The sequence below is a fragment of the Ochotona princeps genome, chromosome 14 (genome assembly GCF_030435755.1).
Source record: "Ochotona princeps isolate mOchPri1 chromosome 14, mOchPri1.hap1, whole genome shotgun sequence".
Lineage (NCBI taxonomy): Eukaryota > Metazoa > Chordata > Mammalia > Lagomorpha > Ochotonidae > Ochotona > Ochotona princeps.
In genome coordinates this window covers 30,210,092-30,233,356 of record NC_080845.1, presented here as the reverse complement: position 1 = coordinate 30,233,356, position 23,265 = coordinate 30,210,092, and the positions used below count along the sequence as shown (strand labels likewise).

The following is a 23,265-nucleotide window of genomic DNA, read 5'->3' as shown; positions in this document are numbered from 1 at the left end:
TTTTGGCCCAGGGCACTACCCTAGTGGCTGAAGTCCTCGCCTTGCAAGCACTGGGATGTCATATGGACGCTGGGATGTATCCCGGAGGCTCCACTTTCCATTCAACTCCCTATTGGTGGCCTAGGAAAGCAGAGGATGTCCTAAGTCTTGGGATCTTGCACCTGTGTGGGAGACCCGGGAGAAGGTCCTGGCTCCTGGCTTCAGATCGGTGGAGCTCTAGCGCTGCAGCCACTCTGGGAGTGAATTTTGTGGATGGAAATTCTCTCTGTCTCTTCGCAATTCTTAAAAGTCTTAAAAAATAAAAAGTAGAAATAAAAGTAAAATAAAATAATAAGTAAAAATAAAAAATAAAAGTTTCAGGTATTATTTATTTTTACATATTTGTAAGACAGAGAGTTACAGAGATTTTCCATCTGTTGATTCACTCCACAACAAAACATACTGGGTCAGGTCAGTGCCAGGAGCTAAACCACAGATGTTTGAGTCACCATCCTCTGCTTCCCCAGGTGCACATTATGAGGGCACATTAGCAGGATGTTAACATTAAGTGGAGGAGCTTATCACGCTGTACATTAATCTGGCCTTGCCATTGTCTCCTAAAGAAAAGGAGAGATTTACTGTATCCAACACTAGTACTCTGTGGTATTTTCCCAAGAAATATGAAACAGATGTCAATTAAAAGAGAATTATTTTTCTTTGGTACATTTATTACTGATTATCCATAATTGTCCCCAAAATGGCAACAACCCAAATATTTAGAGGCTTAATGGCCAAGCAAATCAAGTTAGACCCATGTGATGGAAACTGCTCTAAGAGGAAAAAGGAACAAACAACTACTGCCCAAGAGCGTGAATAAATCTCAGAAATGTTCAGACACACCAAATGGTGCAACAAATGTATCAGGACAGAAAGCAAATGAGTGGTTGCCTTGGGTGTGGGACTGGCTGCAAATGGGCACCAAGTAACTCTGGGATGACAGAAATGTTCTACATTTGATTTCTGTAGTGGTTACACAGGTGTGTAAGTTTGTCAAAAAAGCATCACACTGTATTTTTTCTGTGGGTACATTTTACTATATGTAAATTGTAGCTCAATAGTTTCCTTTATGGCTCAGCCTTCTGTGACTCCCCCACCCCTTTCTTAAATTCAGGTATTTTCTAGTCTTCTAAACTAACTGTCATTTTACTCTGTCCTCTCTTAAATTTGCCTCCTTGTCTTCTTCTGGACTTTAAGGTCTTGTTCACCCGTTTACCCTCTAGCACTTCACTCCTTGTCATCTTTTAACAGAGACGTTTGTTAAACTGGGTTGGTTTTAATGCAAGGAAAGAGTCACCGTCCCAGATATCAGCAAGAGCAAGCTGCAAAGTAGCTGAGAGTTGAGAGCAGCCATCCTTAGGGCAGTCAGAAGTTCCCACCTGAGGGCAGTTCTGTTTCACATCTCATTGTCTTTGAGGTGGTGGATACATGGAAGGTGAGTGCTCCTGGCCCTGTGGGAAGTGGTCTTTAAGGCCTGGAGCACCAAAGCAAACTGGACTAAGTGACAATGTGTTTGATTCTAGTAACAAAAAGAAAGGCAGACAGAATCACAGCAACAGTGCTGGAAGGCCTCATGGATGCCATATCATCCCACCCAGCAAGATGTCGACTGACTGGGTGGGAGAGGCTAAGCAGTCAGTCCAACATCACACACACTTAGAGACAGGATTAAGTGGATCTCAGGTTTGCACTCAAGACCCAAACCCAGAATGTAATCAAGTGGAGAATCCTGGAAGTATCATCTGACAGGGGACCTACGCAAGTCTACCCCTAGTTGGGTCTTTGGAGGTCAGGCATCACCAACAGCATCCAACAAAGAGAAAGATCAGGCAGTACACTGGCTCTGCCAGGGTCTAGGCAAAACTTGGACCCTAAAAACTTGTAGTAAGCCAAAATTTTCTTATGTTTTGTTTACCACCAGGGTAGTACTTCTTTTGCATATATTTGAGACCTGCTTTTTATGCCTTTTGATGAATTCTTGGGGAGGTCATGGTATTGCTTTTTTTATTAGTGTAGAACCTGAAATTTTGTTAAATCACCCAAAATTGTCTAAATGAAGTAGGTCTTCCTTTTTTAGTGCTTCCTTTTAACTATTCTTTGTTCGTGTGTAAATTTATTAGGGCTTGACTGGTGGTCAGAGGTGTTATTTTTACATTTTATGGTTTTGGCATTTTATTTTCTTAAGGACTCTGATTCAGTTTTATAATTAAGTAACTTCACATGGTCATTTTGCATTTTCGTGAAGAAGGACATTGAAATACAGGCAGTTGAATGCATGCTGTTGACATAGATTCTTTGAGTGGAAGAATAATAGCTTGGGTGGTGATGATGAAGGACCAGAATCTGCTGCTATTGAATGTATTCTCCACTCTCAGTGTACACATGCAGCCTTCAGATTTTACAAAGAAAATAATCAGCAGCGGAGCATCTCTGCTTTCCTAAGAATTGGACTTTTTGTAAAGCAGCCCCATGTTCTTCTAGTAAAACTATTTTATTTCCAAATGTGTCTCTGGACACTTACTCTTGGTGGGCCTGGGAAAATGTAGATTGCTTCATGTCTCTTCAAAACTCCTTTCAAAGAAATAAGTCAAACTCAATTTGTGTTTTGAGATAGAGGAAAGTGGTAAGGTAGGAGGAAGGAGGAAATCTTTGCTTTGGGAGCACAGTCTTTTAGTTCTTTGTTGACACGTTAGCCCGGCATTAGTCATAAGTGCCTTCCTCCTTGCCATGGACGAGCTGAAGGAATAGCAGCCATTGCAGGTTTGTGTAAAAGGACAGGGCACAGAGCACAAAACGGCTGATACAGGAAAATGTAGCATTTTGTAGCTCCTGGTTTTTTCAGTTATATTTTTAGATCAATCAGTGATTGCTGGATAGTTGGCCTCCCTTTTTGCTTCTTTGTTTCACTGTTTTTAAAGCTTAAAAAAAATACAGTGCTGGGTTCCTACTGCTACTAGTATGGGCTTCAGAATTTTGTTGTTGTTGTTGTTGTTGTTGTTGTTAAACTCAAGTCACCTAGAATGGACAGCATGTGAACATGGTTAATGCTGATTTGGAGAGGAAAAGCTTTCTCTGCCAACTTCGTTACCTATGGGAGTGGCAGCTAGAAGTTAACTGACAATGGGCAGTTTAGCTGGAAGAAAGACCAGGTTTATCCTCAGGTGCAGGAGCACTCAGTAATGAGAAACATTGCTCACGAGGTTGGAGGATTAGAGAGGAAAAGTCTTAGATACCAGCTTAAGAAAAAAAAAGGAAGAAGAAAGAAAGAAAGTTTAGGGAGTCACAGGGGAAAATGAGGTAACTGAGTCACTTTCTTAACTGAACACATCCTGGAGGCAGTCGGAGGATCATGGTCAAGGCCTCTGTAAAATCTGCTTTAGTCAGTTAGCATAGTTCAAATGAGAGTTCCTTCTACATCTGCTCAGGTTTTAGGTTTCATCACTGAGTTTTTTTTATTTGTATGTATTTTGGTGATCATCAAACCATTTTTATGGATCTCATTTGATTCTCACAGAATATTTTAGGTAGAAAAAATATTATCCCAGTTTTCACAACTGAGGAAACAGACTTGGAGGTTATTTGTTAAGAAGCACTCAACTAATACCTGTGTTAAGATAAAAGTGTAAGGCTTTCAGTCCATTCTTGCTGTGCCTTTGGAGTCTAACTTGAATAATAACAAATCAAATAATCTGTTATCTGTGTCTAAGTATTTTAAAGATGCCAAGGTTGAGTAATATTTTTATTTCTTTTATAGGAGAAGACAGTGTAAACTGGTTCATCAGTGACAGAGACATTGAGGTAAAATAAGTTTTGAAGCTTTGAATAATCAGTTAAGAATTTTCTTTGGTTAATAGCTTCCTTTTATTTTGTAATAACTTTTGGAAGGTTAATAAAAGTTTTTAAATGATAGTGGATTGAGTCGCTTATAAGGAGATGTTTGCTCTTAATATGTGAGTGATAATAACTTTTTGGAAATTTGGTTCATCCTTGACTTTTCTAAATCATTTGGTAGCCATGATAACTTGGTTGCCTTTCCCTTTCTTTGACATGGTGAGTCCTGACAACCCTTATGGCCTGCTACCATTAAACATGAGTCCCGGAAATAACTGCTTCTTCAGTGTAAGGAAATGGTTAGTCTATATTTAGAATGCAGCAGGTGTTTATCTTTGTCAATTATTAGCCTTAATTGTGGCAGATTCTTTTGAAAAATAATGGTTTTAAAACTTGGTAGAAGTTTTGATAGTTATAGTGTATCTATTTATGAGCTGCTAAGGCAGTACAGTAGAATAATCAGAAATTGAAAGCTTTTAAAATAGAACTCTGGCAAACAAGGAAAGAACACAGTTTGGACTTACATATATGCTAGATATTCTGTGTGATATAGGACAATTAATCATTGGGTCACTGTATAGGCAAAATGAATGTTAAACTCTAGGAAAGAAATTATTTCCAATTTTGTAACCCTGTGCTTTATGAAAAGAAGGGAAGTATTTGGTAGCTGTGAAGTTTCACGAGGCTAGAAAAGGTAAATTTTTAAAAATTCTGTCACCTAACTAGAAAGTAAGCAGATCTCTTATTCAGCAAAGTGTTAATGTACATTTATTTTCATTTATCTAAATGCAAATAGAAAGAGAAACATCTTCTATTCTCTGGTTCACTCCGATATCCCTGCAGCAGCCTGGGTTGGGCTAACCAGCAGCTAGGAGCCCTAAACCCAGTGCTGGTCTCCATTATGGGTGGTAGAGACCAAGGTTCTTGAGCCAGCACTTGCTGCCTCCCGGAGTGTGCAATGGCAGGAAACTGGAACCCAAAGGAGACAGGAATTGACCTCAGCATTCTGGGGTGGGTTGCTTGCTTTCCAAGTCAGCTTCTTTAGTCACTGTACTAAGCATCCACCTCTGATGTACTTTTAGACATACTAGTTAGTAGCATGACAGAGTTTGATTCTGAATGGATGTGAACTAAAATAAACCTTCTTGACAGCTACAGTATACATATAACTATTTTAAAACTCTGATTTCTGGCCTGGCACGATAGCGTAATGGTTAAGGTCCTCGCCTTGAACGTGCCAGGATCCCATATGGGCGCTGGTTCTAATCCTGGCAGCTCCACTTCCCATCCAGCTCGCTGCTTGTAGCCTGGGAAAAGCAGTTGAGGACGGCCCAATGCTTTGGGATCCTGCACCCACGTGGGAGACACCTTAGAAGAAACTCCTGGCTCCTGGCTTCGGATTGGCGCAGCACCGACCATTGCGGTCACTTGGGGAGTGAATCAGCGGATGGAAGATCTTTCTCTCTGTCTCTCCTCCTCTCTGCACATCTGCCTTCCCAACAAAATAAATAAATCTTTTTTTTTTTTAAGCTCTGATTTCAAAGGTTTTGTTTGATTTTTATATTTATGCTTAAGGTTCAACTTTCTTTGGGAGTACAAGTTTGATTCTGAATGTTAATAAAATGTCTAAATGATGAATATCAGTACACCTTCTGCATCTATACAAAGCAGAAAAAATACAAGCAAAAGGAAATCTTAGAGAAAATTTTAAAAGAATAGTCAATAGGGCAGACAAAAAAGGAGTACTTCATTACTCTGTGTTTTTCTACCTTTTTGTGAGAGACAGCAGGAATGAGAAAATGTCCTATTGCTGAGTTCTAAATTGACCAAACTTGACCGTTGGTTCTGTTGCTTTATCAAGGAAAGGGTACTTACTGACTTGAAGTTGGATGTCTCTTTACACACAGATAAGTTGTCTTTCAAGAGAATGAATGACTATTGCTTAACAGAATGAAACTGGTTTTTTTTTTCCTTTGGTTCTTTTTTATTTTCCCCTTTAGGCACAGATAGGTAATAACAGAGCTTCTGGAAAATGGACTCCACGATACTATTCAGTCAACAAAAATGTTACGTGTAGAAATTGTGACAGATGTGGCCATTTATCAAAAAACTGCCCGTTACCACAGGTACGTAAAATATGTAATGTTTCTTTGCACATGTTCAAAATAAAAATGTTAGAGTTAGAATGCTGCAACTTTAGATTTCATACCTTTTGTGATATATATGTTGTTAAATTCCAAATAGCTCACAGTCTGCTATTCAGCAAAGAACAGAGAATTTGGAGTCAAAAACCTGGATTCAGCTTCAGACTGCACTCTAGCTGTTTGATGTTGGTCACATTATGCCATGATCTGGGCCTTTGTTTCCTTATCTGTAAAATGAGATGTCTTCAGTCTTGATCCTGAAGCCCTTTTCATTTCTAAACCTTCTGCTTTAGGGGACAGCCTGTTTTATTTTACGATAATTTTTGTTTGATAATTATGCTAGAGAAATTTAAATGTTTATCAATGGAGATTATGTTAAGTAGGTATGTTAATCTTTGAAACAACAAAGAGCTAAAACTCTTAGACATTCTCTAACATATAATAAGTTCTTAACATTTTTTCCATTACTTGTTTCCTCTTCAAAGTGACTGTCTTTCAGATTCTTGACAGTATCCGTGTTTGTTTGTTTGTTTGTTTTTTCTAAAGATTTATTCATTTTATTACAGCCAGATATACAGAGAGGAGGAGAGACAGAGAGGAAGATCCTCCATCCGATGATTCACTCCCCAAGTGAGCCGCAACGGGCCGATGCGCGCCGATCCGAAGCTGGGAACCTGGAACTTCTTCTGGGTCTCCCACGCGGTTGCAGGGTCCCAAAGTCTTCGGCCGTCCTCACCTGCTTTCCCAGGCCACAAGCAGGGAGCTGGATGGGAAGCAGGGCCGCCAGGATTAGAACGGCCATATGGGATCCCAGCGCATTCAAGGCGAGGACCTTAACTGCTACACTATTGCTCCAGGCCCTATAAAATTTTTTTTTAAAAAAGGAAAAAACACGGATACTGGGCCCGGCGGCGTGGCTTAGCGGCTAAAGTCCTCACCTTGAACGCCCCGGGATCCCGTATGGGCGCCGGTTCTAATCCCGGCAGCTCCACTTCCCATCCAGCTCCCTGCTTGTGGCCTGGGAAAGCAGTTGAGGACGGCCCAAGACTTTGGGACCCTGCAACCACGTGGGAGACCCAGAAGAGGCTCCTGGCTTTGGATTGGCTCAGCATCAGTCATTGCGGCCACTTGGGGAGTGAATCATCGGACGGAAGATCTTCCTCTCTGTCTCTCCTCTCTGTATATTTGCCTTTCAAATTAAAAAAATAATAAATCTTTTTTAAAAGTTTTATTTATTTGTATTGGGATGACAGATTTACAGAGAGACAGAAAGATCTTCATCCTTCGGTTTGCTCTCCAAGTGACCATTAAGGTCAGGGAACTGAGCTGATCCAAACCTAGAAGCCTCCTCTGGGTCTCCCACATAGGTACAGCGTCCCAAGGCCTTGGACTGTCCGCCACTGCTTTTCCAGGCTATAAATCGTTTGCTGGATGGGAAATGGAGCAGCCGGGACATAAACCAGTACCCATATGTTATGTTGATGCTCACAGGTAGAGGATTAACCAGTTGACCCATTATTTGTTTGTTTGTTTGTTTTTATCTTTGTTACTTTTTTGTTTTTCCATGACTCTTCTGCATTGCCCTGCCTATGATTGAGTTTCCTAAGATCTTCATTTTACTTTCCTTCTTAAACACTTTGTATTTTCACAAGTCCTGTAGGACAAAGTATAAGAAGGGTTGACATGCAGTAATACATGGGGACTAAGATAAGCCTTCCTGGCAGCTACAGGATAAAAATAACTCATTTTAAACCTCTGATTTCAAAGATTTTGTTCAATTGTTACCTTTAGGTTTAAGGTTTGATTTTCTTTGGGGGCTACATTTGTGAATGTTGTTTCACTTAATGTTTTAGAAGAGGAAATGCTAATCATTACCCACCCGAGACTGAACAGATTTCTCTGTTTTTCTGCTGTGTAGAAAGTCCGTGCCTGCTGCCTATGCTCCGAGAGAGGACACCTCCAGTATTCCTGTCCAGCGCGGTTTTGTTTCGACTGCTCTTTGCCTATGTCTTCTACTCACAGATGTCTTGGAAGATCTTCCTGGAGAAAAAGATGTGATCGATGTGACATGTTGGGCCACTATGCTGATGTGAGTATATGCCATGTGTAACTGTTTTGTCAGGGATTGGTGGCAGGATTCCCGTTTATGGATATCTGCCAGCCTACCATAAGCAAGGTTTACTCTGCAATGTAGAAAACTATTGTCCCTCTGCCTACTAAACATGTAACGCAATGCTCTAAATCTCAAGATGAGACTTACTGACTAATTCATCAGGAGGCAGCATCAAATATTTTAAGTCCATGGTAAGCTCTGTACTTGAAATGTTTTCCAAGTAAAGGTTGAAATCAAATGTTTAATAAGTAACATGTAAATTTACAGGCATATTCACGTCTGTTTTAATGAACACATGTACCGGTTATACACACATATTCATATGAAGCATGGTTTTATGCTGCTGTTTGGTGGTTCTTGCTGATATAATAGACAATGACAAGTCATCTAATATTGTGGAGAGAGATTTTATCCAATGCTTTACTTTCTTTTTTTTGTGTTTAAAGACTTATTTATTTTTATTACAAAGTCAGATATACAGAGAGGAGGAGAGACAGAGAGGAAGATCTTCCGTCCGATGATTCACTCCCCAAGTGACCGCAATGGCCGGTGCTGCGCTGATCCGAAGCCGGGTACCAGGAACTTCTTTCCAGGTCTCCCACACGGGTACAGGGTCCGAAACTTTGGGCCATCCTCGACTGCTTTCCCAGGCTACAAGCAGGGAGCTGGATGGGAAGTGGAGCTGCCAGGATTAGAAGCAGCGCCCATATGGGATCCTGGCACGTTCAAGGCGAGGACTTTAGCCACTAGGCCACGTCACCGGGCCCCAATGCTTTACTTTCTAAATGGCTGCAACTGCCAGGTCTAGCCTAGACCCCAAGCACTTAAGCAGTCTTCCATTACTCTGCCAGCTATATTAGAATGGAGCTAGATCAGAAGTGGAGTACCCAGGACTCAGAAGAATACTCTCTTATGGAATGTTGGCATTACAAGTGGCAGCATAACTCACTGTGTCACCAACACTAGCCCCACACGTCACTTAATGTCTCAGATATACTTATCTCATTACTTTGCTCTTTAAATTTAAAAATTAAGGGCCTGACTCAGTAGCCTAGTGCTAAAATCTTCTCCTTGCATGCCCGGAATCCCATATGGGTGCCGGTTCTAATCCTGGCAGTCCCTTTCCCATCCAGCTCCCTGCTTGTGGCCTGGAAAAGCAGTTGAGATGGCTCAAAGCCTTGGGACCCTGCACCCATGTGGGAGACCCAGAGGAAGCTCCTGGTCTCTGGCTTTGGATCAGCTCAGCTCTGGTCATTGCGGCCACTTGGGGAAGGAACCATCGGATGGAAGCTCGTCCTCTCTGTCTCTCCTCCTCTCTGTATATCTTACTTTCTAATCAAAAAAAAAATCTAAAATTTTAAATTAAGAGTGAGTTAGAAGTCATTTTAGTTACTTGCAGCATATTCTAAGTTACATCTTGTTGTTGGCATCATCTGTAAACATGTATAGGATTCTAGTCAAATTTCCCGAGACCAGAAGGACTGTCGAGGTAAGAGGGGTACAGCTTGGATGTGGAATGTGAGTTTTCTACATTCAATTTATTCTTGATGCCTAATTAATGTCTCATTAAGGGTCTGTCATTTTAGCTGTTAATTGCATCTCTTACTGCATAGTAACATATGTTTATTTTATACTAACAGCTAATCAATGCAGAGTCATTTTTCATACTCATATGTAAGTGCCAATCCTAATTGGTTTGAGACGTTTATGAAAAAATTAGTGTCCCTTTTTTCCCCTGAGAATTATCTATCTATTTTTAAAAAGAAAAAAAAACCCTTTTTCCTTTAATACATATTTCTGAGAGACTTGGCACATAAGCACAAAGCATTTTCTCAGTTTCATGTACTTTTAGGAATACCTTTTGCTTTAAAAATTAATAATGCATTTCTGTTAAAAATGAATTTCATATTAAAACAAATTACAGTGTGTTTAATATGTTTCTCATCTAAATACGAATAATTTGTAAGTTACGATTTTGTGAATAGAATTTTGGAAATGAAAAAAACGCATAAACTTAGACCTTTGTAAGCATCGTCAACTGTCTTCTTCTGAAAGACCATACCAGTGTATTTACTTGCAGCAGTGCTCTTTAAAAATATTTGTTAATTGGACAAAGAAAATGACTTTCAGTTGGTATTTGTTCTTTTTTTCTTATTTTTCTTTTTTTTTTTTTAAGGGTTTTTTTTTTTTTATTGCAAAGGAAGATATACAGAGAGGAGGAGAGACAGAGAGAAAGATCTTCCGTCCAATGATTCACTCCCCAAGTGGCTGCAACGGCTGATGCTGAGCCAATCCAAAACCAGGAGCCTCGTCCAGGTCTCCCACACAGGTGCAGGGTCTCAAGGATTTGGGTCACCCTGACTGCTTTCCTAGGCCACATACAGGGAGCTGGATGGGAAGCAGGGCCACTGGGATTAGAATCAGTGCCTGAATGGGATCCCAGCACGTGCAAGGCGAAGACTTTAGCCGCTAGGCTACTGCGCCAGGCCCTTCAATTTGTGTTTCTAAGACCACTAATGAAGTTGAAATATGATTGGTTGGATTGAGTATTCTGATTCTTAAGACTCAGTTATCTTTGTGTTACGAAATACTTAAAATTTGTTAGCCGTTTTTATCAGATTGTCCATTGTAATTTTCTTAGGTTTGGCAGTTACATTTAATAACTAATGGCCTTTTAAATTTATTCAAAGTTATCTTATTTGTTTGTGATAACAAAATGGCATCAGACATTATGAGCAAGTGTTTTTTTAATCAGAAACTTTAGTATAGAACAGTTAAAAATTATTTGTAAAGTTATTTATTTCATTTTATCTGAAAGCAGCAAGATCTTCCGTTGCTAGTTCACTCTCCAATGACTTCAACAACTGGGGGTAGAAGAATTTGAAGCTAGGAGACTGGAACTGTATGGGTCTCCTGTGTGTGTAGCAGGGACCCAAGGACTTGAGGGCGTCATATGCCCCTCACAACGCGCATTATCATAAGGAAGTTGGATTGTGAGTAGAGAAACTGAAACTGAAACCAGGCACTCCAAAAAGGCATGCAGATGTTCCAAGCAGAGATTTAACCACTGCATTGAAAGCTTACCCAATAAGAGATTCTTTACTCACTGATGAGTTATGCTAATAGCCTGTGACACTTCCTGTCCCTTATATATTTACTCTCAACTAAAATGGCATTTATGGATTGGTAATCCCTGTGAGTTCCCCCATTCTGCTATAATCCATTTTTGTTTTGTTCTGTAATTACATGAGATCTATTTGGTCTTTTTGTTGTTGAAAACCTGGTGCAGAATTTCCTTGGGACCGAATCAAGGCTGGACTCTGCTGATTCCTAGTGGATAGCCTCATATTCTTGGTGCTCCCCTGGTAGCTTTTCATGAAGATTCCTTGGAAGCAAAATCCTTCTGGCTCCAGGTGGCACAACTGTTCAGCCCCTCCCATACATACTTTAGCTGTCTTGAAACTTCTGGCCCTCCACAGAAAATATTACCTTCTCTGAAGCCCTTCTCAAACATTTGCTGTGCTCAGTCTTCCTTGACTCCCATACTTTGAATTCAGAGATTGGATCGGCATCCTCACAGACTGTGGCTGCTTCTGAGTCATTACCTCTCCTGCTTTATATAAATACCTTTGACTCTTTTTAATTCTTATTTTCCACTTTGCAGTTTTGAAGGTATAGGGCTCCACCCCCCTCTCCCTCTCTTTCCTCCCTCAACCTGCCACCCTCCCCTCTTGTCCCCTGTGTTTTACAATAATGTAGTCCTTCAGCTGCAGTCTCAACTCCAGCATTCTGCTCTTTACATGTCATAACATTGCAGGCATAAACAGTGGTAGAGAGTCTAGTATTCTGATGTTTAGGTATGTTTAGCAGTTTTATTGAGGGCCTACTTTTGTTCAAGAACAGGGATGCACACCGTTGATCTTTCATTTCTCGTACTCTGGTCTCCATTACATTGTTCACTTGTATATTTACTTTTACATATTTTTGTTTTGGATTTTCGATGATGGTTGTCTTAGATCAGAGTGAACATAAGATATTTGTTCTTTTGGGATTGGCTTATTTCACTGAGCCTGATAGTCTCCAGTTGGGACCACTTTGTTGCAAATTTAGATTTCACTCTTTTTAATGGCTGAATAGTACTTCATAGAGTAGATGTATCCCAGTTTCTTTATTCAGTTCTCTTTCAATGGACATCTAGGTTGTTTCCATGTTTTTACTATTGTTGATCATGCTGCAGTAAATATAGGGATGCACATTGCTTTCTCATATGTATGTACCACTTCTTTTGAATCTATTTCTAGGAGTATGTATGCTGGGTCATATGGTAGATAACTTTTCAGTTGCCTAGCACTCTGCATAGTGACTTCCGTATTTGCTACACCAGTCTGCAATCCCACCAGCAGTGGAAGAGAGTACTTTTTTCTCCACATTCTTGCCACATCCTACTTGTTGTTAGTATATTTCTATATGTAAGCCATTCTTACTGGGGTTCAGTGGAAGCTCACTCTGGGTTTTTATTTGTATTTTGCTTATTGCCAGCAAGTTTGAGCACTTTTTTGTATCTGTTAGCCGTTTGCCTTTATTCCTTTGAAAAATGTCTGCTGATTTGCTTCACCCATTTCTTTCTATTTTTGAAAGAGTTATTTATTTTTATTGGAAAAGCAGATTTACAGAACAAAGAGGCAAAGAGAAAAATCTTGCATCCAGTGGCTTACTTCCCAGGTGGCTGCAGTGACCTTAGTTGAGCCAATCTGAAGCCATGAGCCAGGAACTTTTTTTTTTTTTAAGATTTATTCATTTTATTACAGCCAGAAATACACAGAGGAGGAGAGACAGAGAGGAAGATCTTCCGTCCAGTGATTCACTCCCCAAGTGAGCCGCAACGGGCTGGTGCGCGCCAATCCGAAGCCGGGAACCAGGAACCTCTTCCGGGTCTCCCACACGGGTGCAGTGTCCCAATGCATCGGGCCGTCCTCACCTGCTTTCCCAGGCCACAAGCAGGGAGCTGGATGGGAAGTGGAGCTGCCGGGATTAGAACCGGCGCCCATATGGGATCCCGGGGCTTTCAAGGCGAGGACTTTTAGCCACTAGGCCACACCGCCAGGCCCGAGCCAGGAACTTCTTCCAGGTCTCCCATGTGGTTGCAGGGTCCCAAGGTTTTTCGGGCCATCCTCTTGTGCTTTCCTAGGCCACAAGTAGGGAGCTAGATGGAAAGTGGAGCAGCCAAAGCATGAAGTAGTACACATATGAGATCCCAGCACTGGTATGGTGAGGATTTAGCCACTAGGTAATTGTACCAGGCCCTCCTTCACCCGTTTCTTAACTAGGTTGTTTTGTCGTTACGTTTCTGGAGCTCATTATATATCCTAGATTAGTATCTGTTGTGTAGTGTGCAAAGATTTTCTCCCTTGCTGTTGATTGCCTCTTCACTTTGTTGATCGTTTTCTTTGCTGTACAGAAGCTTCTTAGTTTGATGTAATCCCATTTGTTTATTTTGGCCTTGACTACCTGTACTTTTGATGGCTTTTCTAGGAGGTCCTTGCATAGGCCTATATCTTATGGAGTGTTTCCTGTGTTTTCTAATAATTTGATGATTTCTGGATGTAGATTTAGGTCCTTTATGTGTTTAGATTTGATCTTTGTATACAGTGAAAGGTGGAAGTCTTACATCTTACTTCTGCAGGCTGCCATTCATTTATTCCAACAACATGTGTTGAAGAGACCAACTTTTTCCTCTGGGTTGTTTTATGTTCTCTTGTCAAAGGTTAGTTGATTGTATGTGTGGACTCTCTTCAGGTGTTTCTCTTCTGCTCCGTTGATCTTCCTCTCTGTACCAATATCAGGCTTTTTTGATTACCCTGTAAATATGTCTTAAGATCTGGAATTGTGATTCCTCTGGCTAGATTGCTATCCTTCAAGATAGTTTTGGCCATTTATGGTCTCTTATGTTTCCAGATGAATTTTTAAGTCATTTTTCCAGCTCTGTGAACAATGTTCTTGAGATATAAATTGGAATTGCATTGCATCGGTTTATTGCTTTGGATAACATGGACATTTTTAATGATGTTGACTCTGACTATGCAGGAATATAGTATATTTTCCATCTTTTAAAGTCTTCTATTTATTTTTTCAGTTTTTTTAATAGTTTTCCTCATAGAGGTATTCCACGTATTTAGTTAGGTTTATGCCAAGGTATTTAAAGGTCTTCTCTTGTTTTACACTGACTAGTTTTTTTTTTTTTTTTTCCCTCAGCCCTGGGGTTGTTTGTGTATACTAGGGCCATTGATTTGTGTTTATTTTATACCTTACTATCTTGCCAAACTCTCTTATAATTTCTAATAATTGCTTTATTGAGTTTTTTGGTGATCCTGTGTATAGAATCATGTCATCTGCAAATTGAGACAATATGACTTCCTCTTTTCCTACTAGACTTTGTGTTTAATTGTAGTAGATGTCTAAAATTCTGGGTAACTTATGGAGGTTTTGATCTTTTATAAATTGGAGAGATGAGGAAAATGCTGTGTTGTTTGTTGTGTTTTTTTTTTCATAGATTAATTTTTATATGAAAGAATTCTAGAGGGAGAAAGATTTTCCAACTGCTGATTCATTCCCCCAAATTGCCACAATAGCCAGAGCTGAGGAGATGCAAAGTCAGGAGGCAGGAGCTTCTTTCTGTGTCCCATGTGAGTGCAGAGGTCCCAGGATTGCAATCATTCTCTGTTGGTCTACTTCCCAGGCCATAAGCAGAGAGCTGGATGGGAAACAAAACAGCAGGACTTGAGCTAAGCACCCATATGCGATGCTGTCACAGATCGTGATAGAAGCTTAGCCTACTGTGCCATTCTGTTTACAACTTCTGCTTTTATACAGTTTGAAATCACAATTTGGACCTACCTCTGTTTTGCCAGAATACCAGATATAGAAAGGAGGATATATACGTGGAAAATTTGTAATGAAAACTGTTAAGTCATACTCAAGTCCTTGTTTTAATACAAGTTATTTTTTCTCTTGAAAACTATTTGGAAATTCCTATCTGATTTATTACTCACTGATTTTTACAAGATTTATTTGTTTTTATTACAAAGTCAGAAATACAAAGAGGAGGAGAGATAAAGAGGAAGATCTTCCATCCGCTGATTCACTCCCCAAGTGAGCACAACAGCTGGTGCTGTGCCGATCCGGAACCAGGAGTCAGGAACTTCCTCCAGGTCTCCCACACGGGTACAGGATTCCAAGGCTTTGGGCTGTCCTTGACTGCTTTCCCAGGCCACAAGCAGGGAGCTGGATGGGAAGTAGAGCTGCCGGGATTAGAACCGGCACCCATATGGGATCCCGGCGCTTTCAAGGCGAGGACCTTAGCTGCTAGGCCACTGCTTGGGCCCAAATTTTAATTTTAAAATGAGAACTCATATATGAACAGTAGAGTCTTTAACATATACATTGATGCTCAATGGAATGCTTTTTAATAAGTAAATTGTATATATGCACTTATTTTTACGTATGTGTATATGAAAACTAATGTCTTTTGAGGGTTTTTTCCTCTAATATTGGGGATTTCCATCAGAAGTACAATCACTGGTGTAAATCATTTCATACTTATTAAATTAAAAATAGAATACTAAAACAAAAATGTAGTGGTCACTTGAGTATTGTTTTTGTCCAGGTAACTATTGAAGAATATATATTTCATTTTTAGTCTACTCCCAGGAACACTGACTAGTTTTCATATGCCTCCCTTCTAATTGTTTTCAGTCTTAGTGAGATATTATCAGCCGGAAATAAGACCGACTAAAACATGATTATTAAGCCAAATAAGTGAGCCAAGATTTAAATTAAAGATGTAATGATCAGCATGCGCTGGGATCCCACATGGGCACCAGTTCATGTCCCACCTGCTCCACTTCCTATCCAGCTTCTGCCAGTGACCTGGGAAAGCAGTCAAGGACAGCCCAAGTTCTTGGGACCCTGCACCTGCGTGAAAGACTTGAAAGAAGCTCCTGGATCATGGCTTTTGGTTGGCTCAGCTCCAGCCTTTGCGGCCACTTGGGGAGTGAATAAGTGGATGGAATATCTTTCTCAGGATCTGACTTTCCAGTAGAAGTAAATAAATCCTGAAAAAACAAACAAAAAAATCCTTTAAAAAACAAATGATCAGTTCAGCCTTTGGATCTCCCATGAGGGTGCAGGGCCCACATGGTTCAAGCACTTGAACCATTTTCCACTGCTTTCCCAGGCACATTAGCAGGGAGCTGGATTGCAAATGAAGCAACTAGGGCTCAAATCATTTCCCATATTGGATTCCAAAACTACAGGTTGTGCCTTAACACACTATGCAACAGAGACAACTCCAATTATGTTGATCCAGACTGGAACCATCTGTAAAAGCCCTGGTTTTCTGAATAGTTGTCTGCTCGTCCTTCAAAGCCAGGGAAAATTAAGCAAGAAGTTTCTAGCAGTTTCTGGACTCTATCTCACTCTTTTCTTCTGCCACTCATGTGCCACGGTTGTCATAATACCCTGTTCTTATCCTGGGAAGAATGGTTCACAGTATAGTTAAGAATCTGACTGTTCATTGTTTCTACTACTGTTACTTTGGCACTAGCCATGCATATCAGCTGCCTAAATTATGGTAATAGCATCCAAAACAGTTCCCCTGCGTCCTTGCCCTACCATAGTCTATTTTCAGCTGGTGGTTAGAGTAATAATTTTTATCTGATTTTATTAATCACCTGTTTGGAATGTTCAAGTGTGACTTTGCATCTCATTTTAAGAGCGGAAGTTCTTACAGACATTGACAGGCCATCTGTAATCTGGTTTCTTTACATCTCTTATAGTAAACCCTGTTGCTTACTCCACTTGGGGTCCTTGGATCACACATGCCCTTGCCTCTCCTCTCTTTTCGCTCTGGTATGAATGCTTTTTCCTGGTTATCCACAACAGCTCATTCCTTGATCTTGTCTCTGCCCAAATGTTACCTTCTTAGAGAGGTCTTCCCTGGATACCCTAAATAAACTATCAAATTTCTGTAGCTCAGCAAAGTATCTTATATTTGCTTTTTGAATTTTAATTTTTTAAAAATTTATTTGTTTGAAGAAGTTACAGATATAGATAGAGCTCTTCCATCCTCTGGTTCAGTTCCCATATAGTTACAATGACCGGAGCTGAGCCAGTTCAAAGCCAGGATCCTCTTTTGGATCTCCCATGTGTGTGCAGGGGCCCAACCACCTAAGTCACTCTCCTGGTTTTCCCAGACGCATTAGCAGGGAGCTGGATCAGAAATAGAATAGCCAGGTTTAAAATCTGCACAGCTGTGGGATGATAGCAGGACTAACTTTACCTGCTATCCCACAGCTCCCGCCGTATATTTGCTTTAAAAAAAAAATACATATTGATTTTATTTATTTGAAAAACAAAGTTATAGAGAGTGAAGAAGAGACACAGAGACAGAGAGCAAGATCTATCACCTAGTTCACTACCCACAAATGGCTATCACTGGGACTGAGTTGGCTGAAGCCAAGAGCCTAAAACTCTATTCAGGTCTCTCACATGGGTGTCAGAAACCCAGCTATCCAGACCATCTTTTGCTGTTTTCCCAGACATAGTCTAGGGACCTGGGCCAGAAGTGGGGCATCCAGGCCTCAAACCAGCACTCACATGGGATGCTAGTATCTCAGGTTAAAGCTTAATTCACTGTGCTGTACTGTATTTACTTTGCTTTCTCCCCTAATTATAACGTTAGCTCCATGCCTGTTTTGAACATATTCACTGCTGTATCTATAGCTTCTCTATACATATAAGAGCTCTGTAGGATCATTGAATAAGCAGATAAATGAATTGGGATAAAGAGCCCACTTAGCCTCCTGTTAAACGTTTTCCAAAGCTGTCATATCTAGGGTACTCTCTGTTTAACTCATGGAGAGGAATAGCTTTCCCCAGAATACTTGAAATTAAGTTTTGATAAGCCTTTCAAAAGCCAAAAATAATGAGTATACATAAAGTAAAATGAAATTTCTTCTGTTTTTTTAAGACATACTTATTTTTATTGGAAAAGCAGATCAGATTTACAGAGAGAAGGAGAGATGAAGAACTGCTTGCTGTTCACTGATTTGCTCCCCAAATGACGTCAGTGAATGGAACTATCCAAAGCCAGGAGTCAGGAACTTCTGACTCCCACGTGGGTTACATATGGAGGCTTTGGGCCATCCTCTGTGGCTTTCCTAGGCCACAAACAGGGAGCTGGATGGCAAGTGGAGCAGCTGGGACACGGACCAGTGCCAGTTTGGAATCCCAGCGCTTGCAAGAGGAGGATTTAACTACTGAGCCATTGCATAAAATGAAATTTCTAACACAGAAGAAATCCCTATTCTTTTTTCCTCTCCCATGATCTTTGAAACAAATTATTTTTTCTAAAATGTTTGTATTTTTTAAAATAACTTTCTGAAATATAAGTATCTCCATTTTCAGTCAGTACTGTATTTCTATAGTCCTGTGTTTTTGCTTTATCAGCTGTCAGATTTCTTGAAAAATTTCATCCATGACTTTATAATGAAAACTGTATCATCTTTAGTAGCTTCAAAGAGTAAGTGCAAGAAAAATTAATCTTTGGGTAGCTTTACATTTCTGATAATCCTGGACAAATCAATGCTCTTGTTGAACTTACTTGAAGTCAAGACACATCACTGACTTATATTTAGCTCTACATAATGAAAATGGAAATTCCTAAATGAAATGAAATGAAATAAGTAAAAATCAGAATGCAGTAACTGTGCTTCCTCTGATTTGTTTTTTGAAGATTTTCCTTTTGAAGGAAGGCAGCTGGCAGGGGAGGGAGGAATGAAAAGGGAAAAGGAATATAACTCTGAAAAGAAGAATCATCTCTGAGGAAGTCACAATATGATAGATAGATATATGCTTTGAGATAAATAACATAGTTCCACCAACAGCTGAGCATTACACTTGCTTTGGGGCAAAAAGAGGAAATCAGACTTAGGTGAGATGTAATTTGTTGCCAAGACATTCTACCACATTTTAACGCTATTTAAAGATAATGTTGAAACAAAAGAAGATACCTGGGATTGATTGATTCTGCATAAAAAGATCATTATGGAAGAACAGACTAGTACTACAGTTATGGTTCTTTATAAAGGACTACACTATTGTAACAAAATGGGGAAAATCTGACAGGGGGTGGGAGTTTCGGGGGGATGCCCAGCCTATACAAAATTTTACCAAAATTCAAAATAAAAATATATTTTAAAAATGCATGCTTACCTAAGAGACAAGATTACTCCTAAGAAAGTTAGGTATGCAAAACCCATAGTATTAATGAAAATCATCAATATGTCCATTGCTCAGTGAATAAATCCCAAAACCAAAAGTGAATAATTTGCTGGGAAATGTGTGTTCCCAAAACACTAATAAGTAAACATCTGAAGCGTTTCAGCATTTTATATATATAAAATCATACATAAATAAATTCTACATTTTAAACAGAGTCTGTGTAGCTTTGTACATTTAAAATGTGAAAGATAGTCCTCATTTTAAATTTTTACTAAATAGTGGTTTCCTTTCTAGTTATCTGTCACTAGCCTGAAGAATTTCCCCAGCTTCTCCAAATCTCCCTCTGTGTACACACCTTATTTTGTAGTGTAAGTCACTTTCATTGACTAGCAACTTGCTAAAAGATTTGTTTTCCTTATTGAATGTTTACAAAAGAAAGAGACCAAGGCAACCGCTGTGGCATAACAGATTAAACTACCAGCTGCAGCTCCTGCATCTGTTCTGAGTCCAGGCTGTCCTGCTTCTGATTCAGCTTCCTGCTAATGCTCCTGGGAAAGGAACATACGATGGCCCAAGTGCTTGGACCCCACAACCCGAGTGGGAGGCCTAGATGTTCTGTACGTGTGGCTTCAACCTGGCCCAGCCCCAGCTGTTTTGCTTATTTGAGGAAAAAACAAGTGGATGGAATACTTTCCTCTACCTCTTCCAGAATCCTAGTTTCTAGCAAAGGGCGATATTGGCATCTTACACTTACTTTAACAAACTTGGATCCTCTCAAAATTAATTGATAGCTAATGCCTAGTTATTGAGAATTTCATGGTGCTTACAGGTGGATTTGTTTTCTTAAATGCTATCAAATTTGGAAACATGAGTCTCTGGTTAAGTGGGAAAGTAAAAGGCCATGAGGAATAATGTTAAATTTCAAACTCATTTTAGTCCTCATCTTAAAAAAAAAAACAGTTATGAAAGTCCATGTAAACTGGGACTTACTGTTATATCCATTAATAAGGACAGCTTGTAGGACCTAGTTGTATGAGATATGAAATGACAGTACAGTTAAGAGAGGCAAATGTCACTGGCATCTGTAAGGTAAAAACCTTACTAAATGTTGTAAACTAAAGTCAATTCCCCTGAATTTTATTTACTTCTAAAGACATCATGATTCATGAATGGCCAATAAAGGAACTCAGGTTGTCATTGTTTAAACATTTAGGAAAAAATGAGTTTAAATAAATTGAAGAAGGGTATCAGGATTTTTTAAGGATTTATTAATTTTTATTGGAAAGTCAGATATACAGAGAGGAGAGACAGAGAGGAAAGTCTTCCGTCCGATGGTTCACTCCCCAAGTGACCGCAACAGCCGGTGCTGCGCTGATCCAAAGCCAGGAGCCAGGAACTTCCTCCAGGTCTCCCACGAGGGTGCAGGGTCCCAAGGCTTTGGGCCATCCTCGACTGCTTTCCCAGGCCACAGACAGGGAGCTGGATAGGAAGCAGGGCCACTGGGATTAGAACCAGCGCCCATATGGGATCCTGGCGCATGCAAGGCGAGGACTTTAAACACTATGCTATCGCGCGGGGCCCGGGTATCGGGATTTTAAGATTGATTGACATCGCTAGTTTGAGGCTCTAGTGATATCTCCAGGCTGGAGATGATGTCTAGTACCGTGGAGGGCAGACCAAATTGGACAACTCTGCCAGCCAAGAGTTGACAGCAAGTATCTGGATCAGTGGAGATTCTAAGGTGGACTATGTTAGCCAATGGACGTTGGAAAGATTTCCTCATCCTTGGAGCAACAAAATCAACAGCATTCCAGAACTATCAAAAACACTTGTGCCCCGCACTATAGCGAGTCCTCGCCTTGTGTGCGCCAGGATCCCATATAGCCGCTGGTTCTAATCCCAGCAGCTCCAATTCCCATCCAGCTCCCTGTCTGTGGCCTGGGAAAGCAGTCGAGGATGGCCCAAAGCCTTCGGACCCTGCACCCGCGTGGGAGACACAGAAGAGCTCCTGGCTTCAGATCAGCGCAGCACCGGCCGTTGCAGTCACTTGGGGAGTGAACCAGCAGATGAAAGATCTTCCTCTCTGTCTCTCTTCTTCTCTGTATATTAGCCTTTCCAATAAAAATAAAAATCTTTTAAAAAACAAAACCAAAAAAAGAAAAAACACACTTACACAGAACCCTTGAAGCATGCTCTACATCAGGGACCCTGGGATGACATCAGGTTACCATCCCCCATTCCCAGATAACTGATGTGATTGGGTGTTGGGTGCGGCTTCTTCCCTTCTCTTCCCTTTCCCACCAGATACAGGAAAAAGAAAAAATGGAAACAGTGATCTCAACCACTTTCCCTGTCTTTGACCCTTCCCACCCTAATCAGTAGTCCACGTGGGTATGCATCCTTCTCAACTATGTAAACATCCAAAAAATCAATTAAAAAGATTGATCGATATCGCTAGAGTTTGAGGCTCCTCGTAGGTTTTCATATACTTATGTTTAATCCTTGTTTATAAAGTGTTAATAGGTTAGAAACTTAATACGGCTATGATCTTTAAAGGTAGCGTCTTTGTGGAGTGATTAGTTAGATGAGGTCATCTCTGTGACTGCAGAGATACATATTTTCCCTTTATTCCTGTGTGGTGCCGTGTGCCACCTGGAAATTCTACCAGCAAGAAAAATATTCATTTAAATTCAGACAGAGGAGGAGATGCAGAGAGGTATCTTCCATCTGCTGGTTCACTCCCCATATGCCCATTATAGCCAGGGCTGTGCTAAACTAAAGCTAGAAATTCCCTGCAAGTCTCCCATGTAGGGTTAGAACACAAGCATTTGGGCAACATCTGCCTCCCAGGCACGTTTCCATTAAGCTGGATCAGAAGCACAGAGTAGCCAGAAATGCACTGGACATTTACATGGAATGCAGGCATCCCAAGTATTGGCTTAACTTGCTGCACCAGGATGTCTGCCTCATTTTTATACATATTTTCGAAACATCTCTGGGTAGATCTTGGTTGAGTGTAAATATAAGAACATGTACATTTGAAAGAATCACACACAGAGAGAAAGCTTGTATCTGCTGGCTCAGTCCCAAATGGCTCCTCCCACCCATGCAGGAAACCCAGATACAGTTGCATGTTCCTGGTTTTGGCCTGGTCTAGTCCAAGCCATTCACTCCCGTTTGGGGAGTGAATCAGCTGATAGAAGTTATTGTTTTTTTCTCACTCTCTTTCTGTTTCTTACTGGTCGTATGTCAGGCATTACTGTTAAGTCTTTGTACTTCTCAACTCCTTATCATATAGTAACCCTTTTAAAGGAAGTATAGTTATCTCTACTTAATCTGAGATACAAAAATGTATAATTTTCCTAAGATGGCAAATAATGGGGCAGAACCAAGACTTAGATCTTGCCATTTTTGCTCTGCAAACTCTGATTTCAGCTATAACATTGACTATTCTCATATTGTTTTACTTTATATTACCTTTACCTGCCTACTGAAAGATGTATTTTATACATAGCAACTATTTGTAAGATTACCTTATTTCACTCTTCTAGAGTCGCAACCAGGATGTCTCAGAAAAGAGTTATGATTCTTTGGTAGTAAAATTTATTTTAAAAGGAAGTGATGTTACTTAAGATAACCCAGTACAATATGTGAGAAGTTTGTTTCATATTTTAATTGATTATTATTTTGGTTTTTAAAATAAAACAGATTATTTTATGTAGAAATAAAACTGAAATATAGGGGCCAGTGAAAATGAGTGCCAATTCATATTCTAGCTGCTGCTCCAGTTCCAGTCTAGCTCCCTGAAACTGCTCCTGGGAAATAATGAAATATGGCCCAGGTTCTTGGGGGCCCCGCATC

At 40.2% G+C, this 23,265-nt stretch overlaps 1 protein-coding gene across 4 annotated transcripts in view; it reads left to right on the top strand.

Moving 5' to 3' along the window:
- ZCCHC7 (zinc finger CCHC-type containing 7) overlaps nt 1-23,265 on the top strand; it is a 222,629-nt gene that overhangs the window by 166,912 nt on the left and 32,452 nt on the right. For all 4 annotated transcript variants that reach the window (XM_058672248.1, XM_058672246.1, XM_004581188.4 and 1 more), the window contains exons 3-5: nt 3,791-3,834; nt 5,868-5,993; nt 7,930-8,100. In XM_058672248.1, coding sequence (XP_058528231.1) covers nt 3,791-3,834; nt 5,868-5,993; nt 7,930-8,100 — 341 coding nt within the window. The remainder of the gene's footprint in view (nt 1-3,790; nt 3,835-5,867; nt 5,994-7,929; nt 8,101-23,265) is intronic.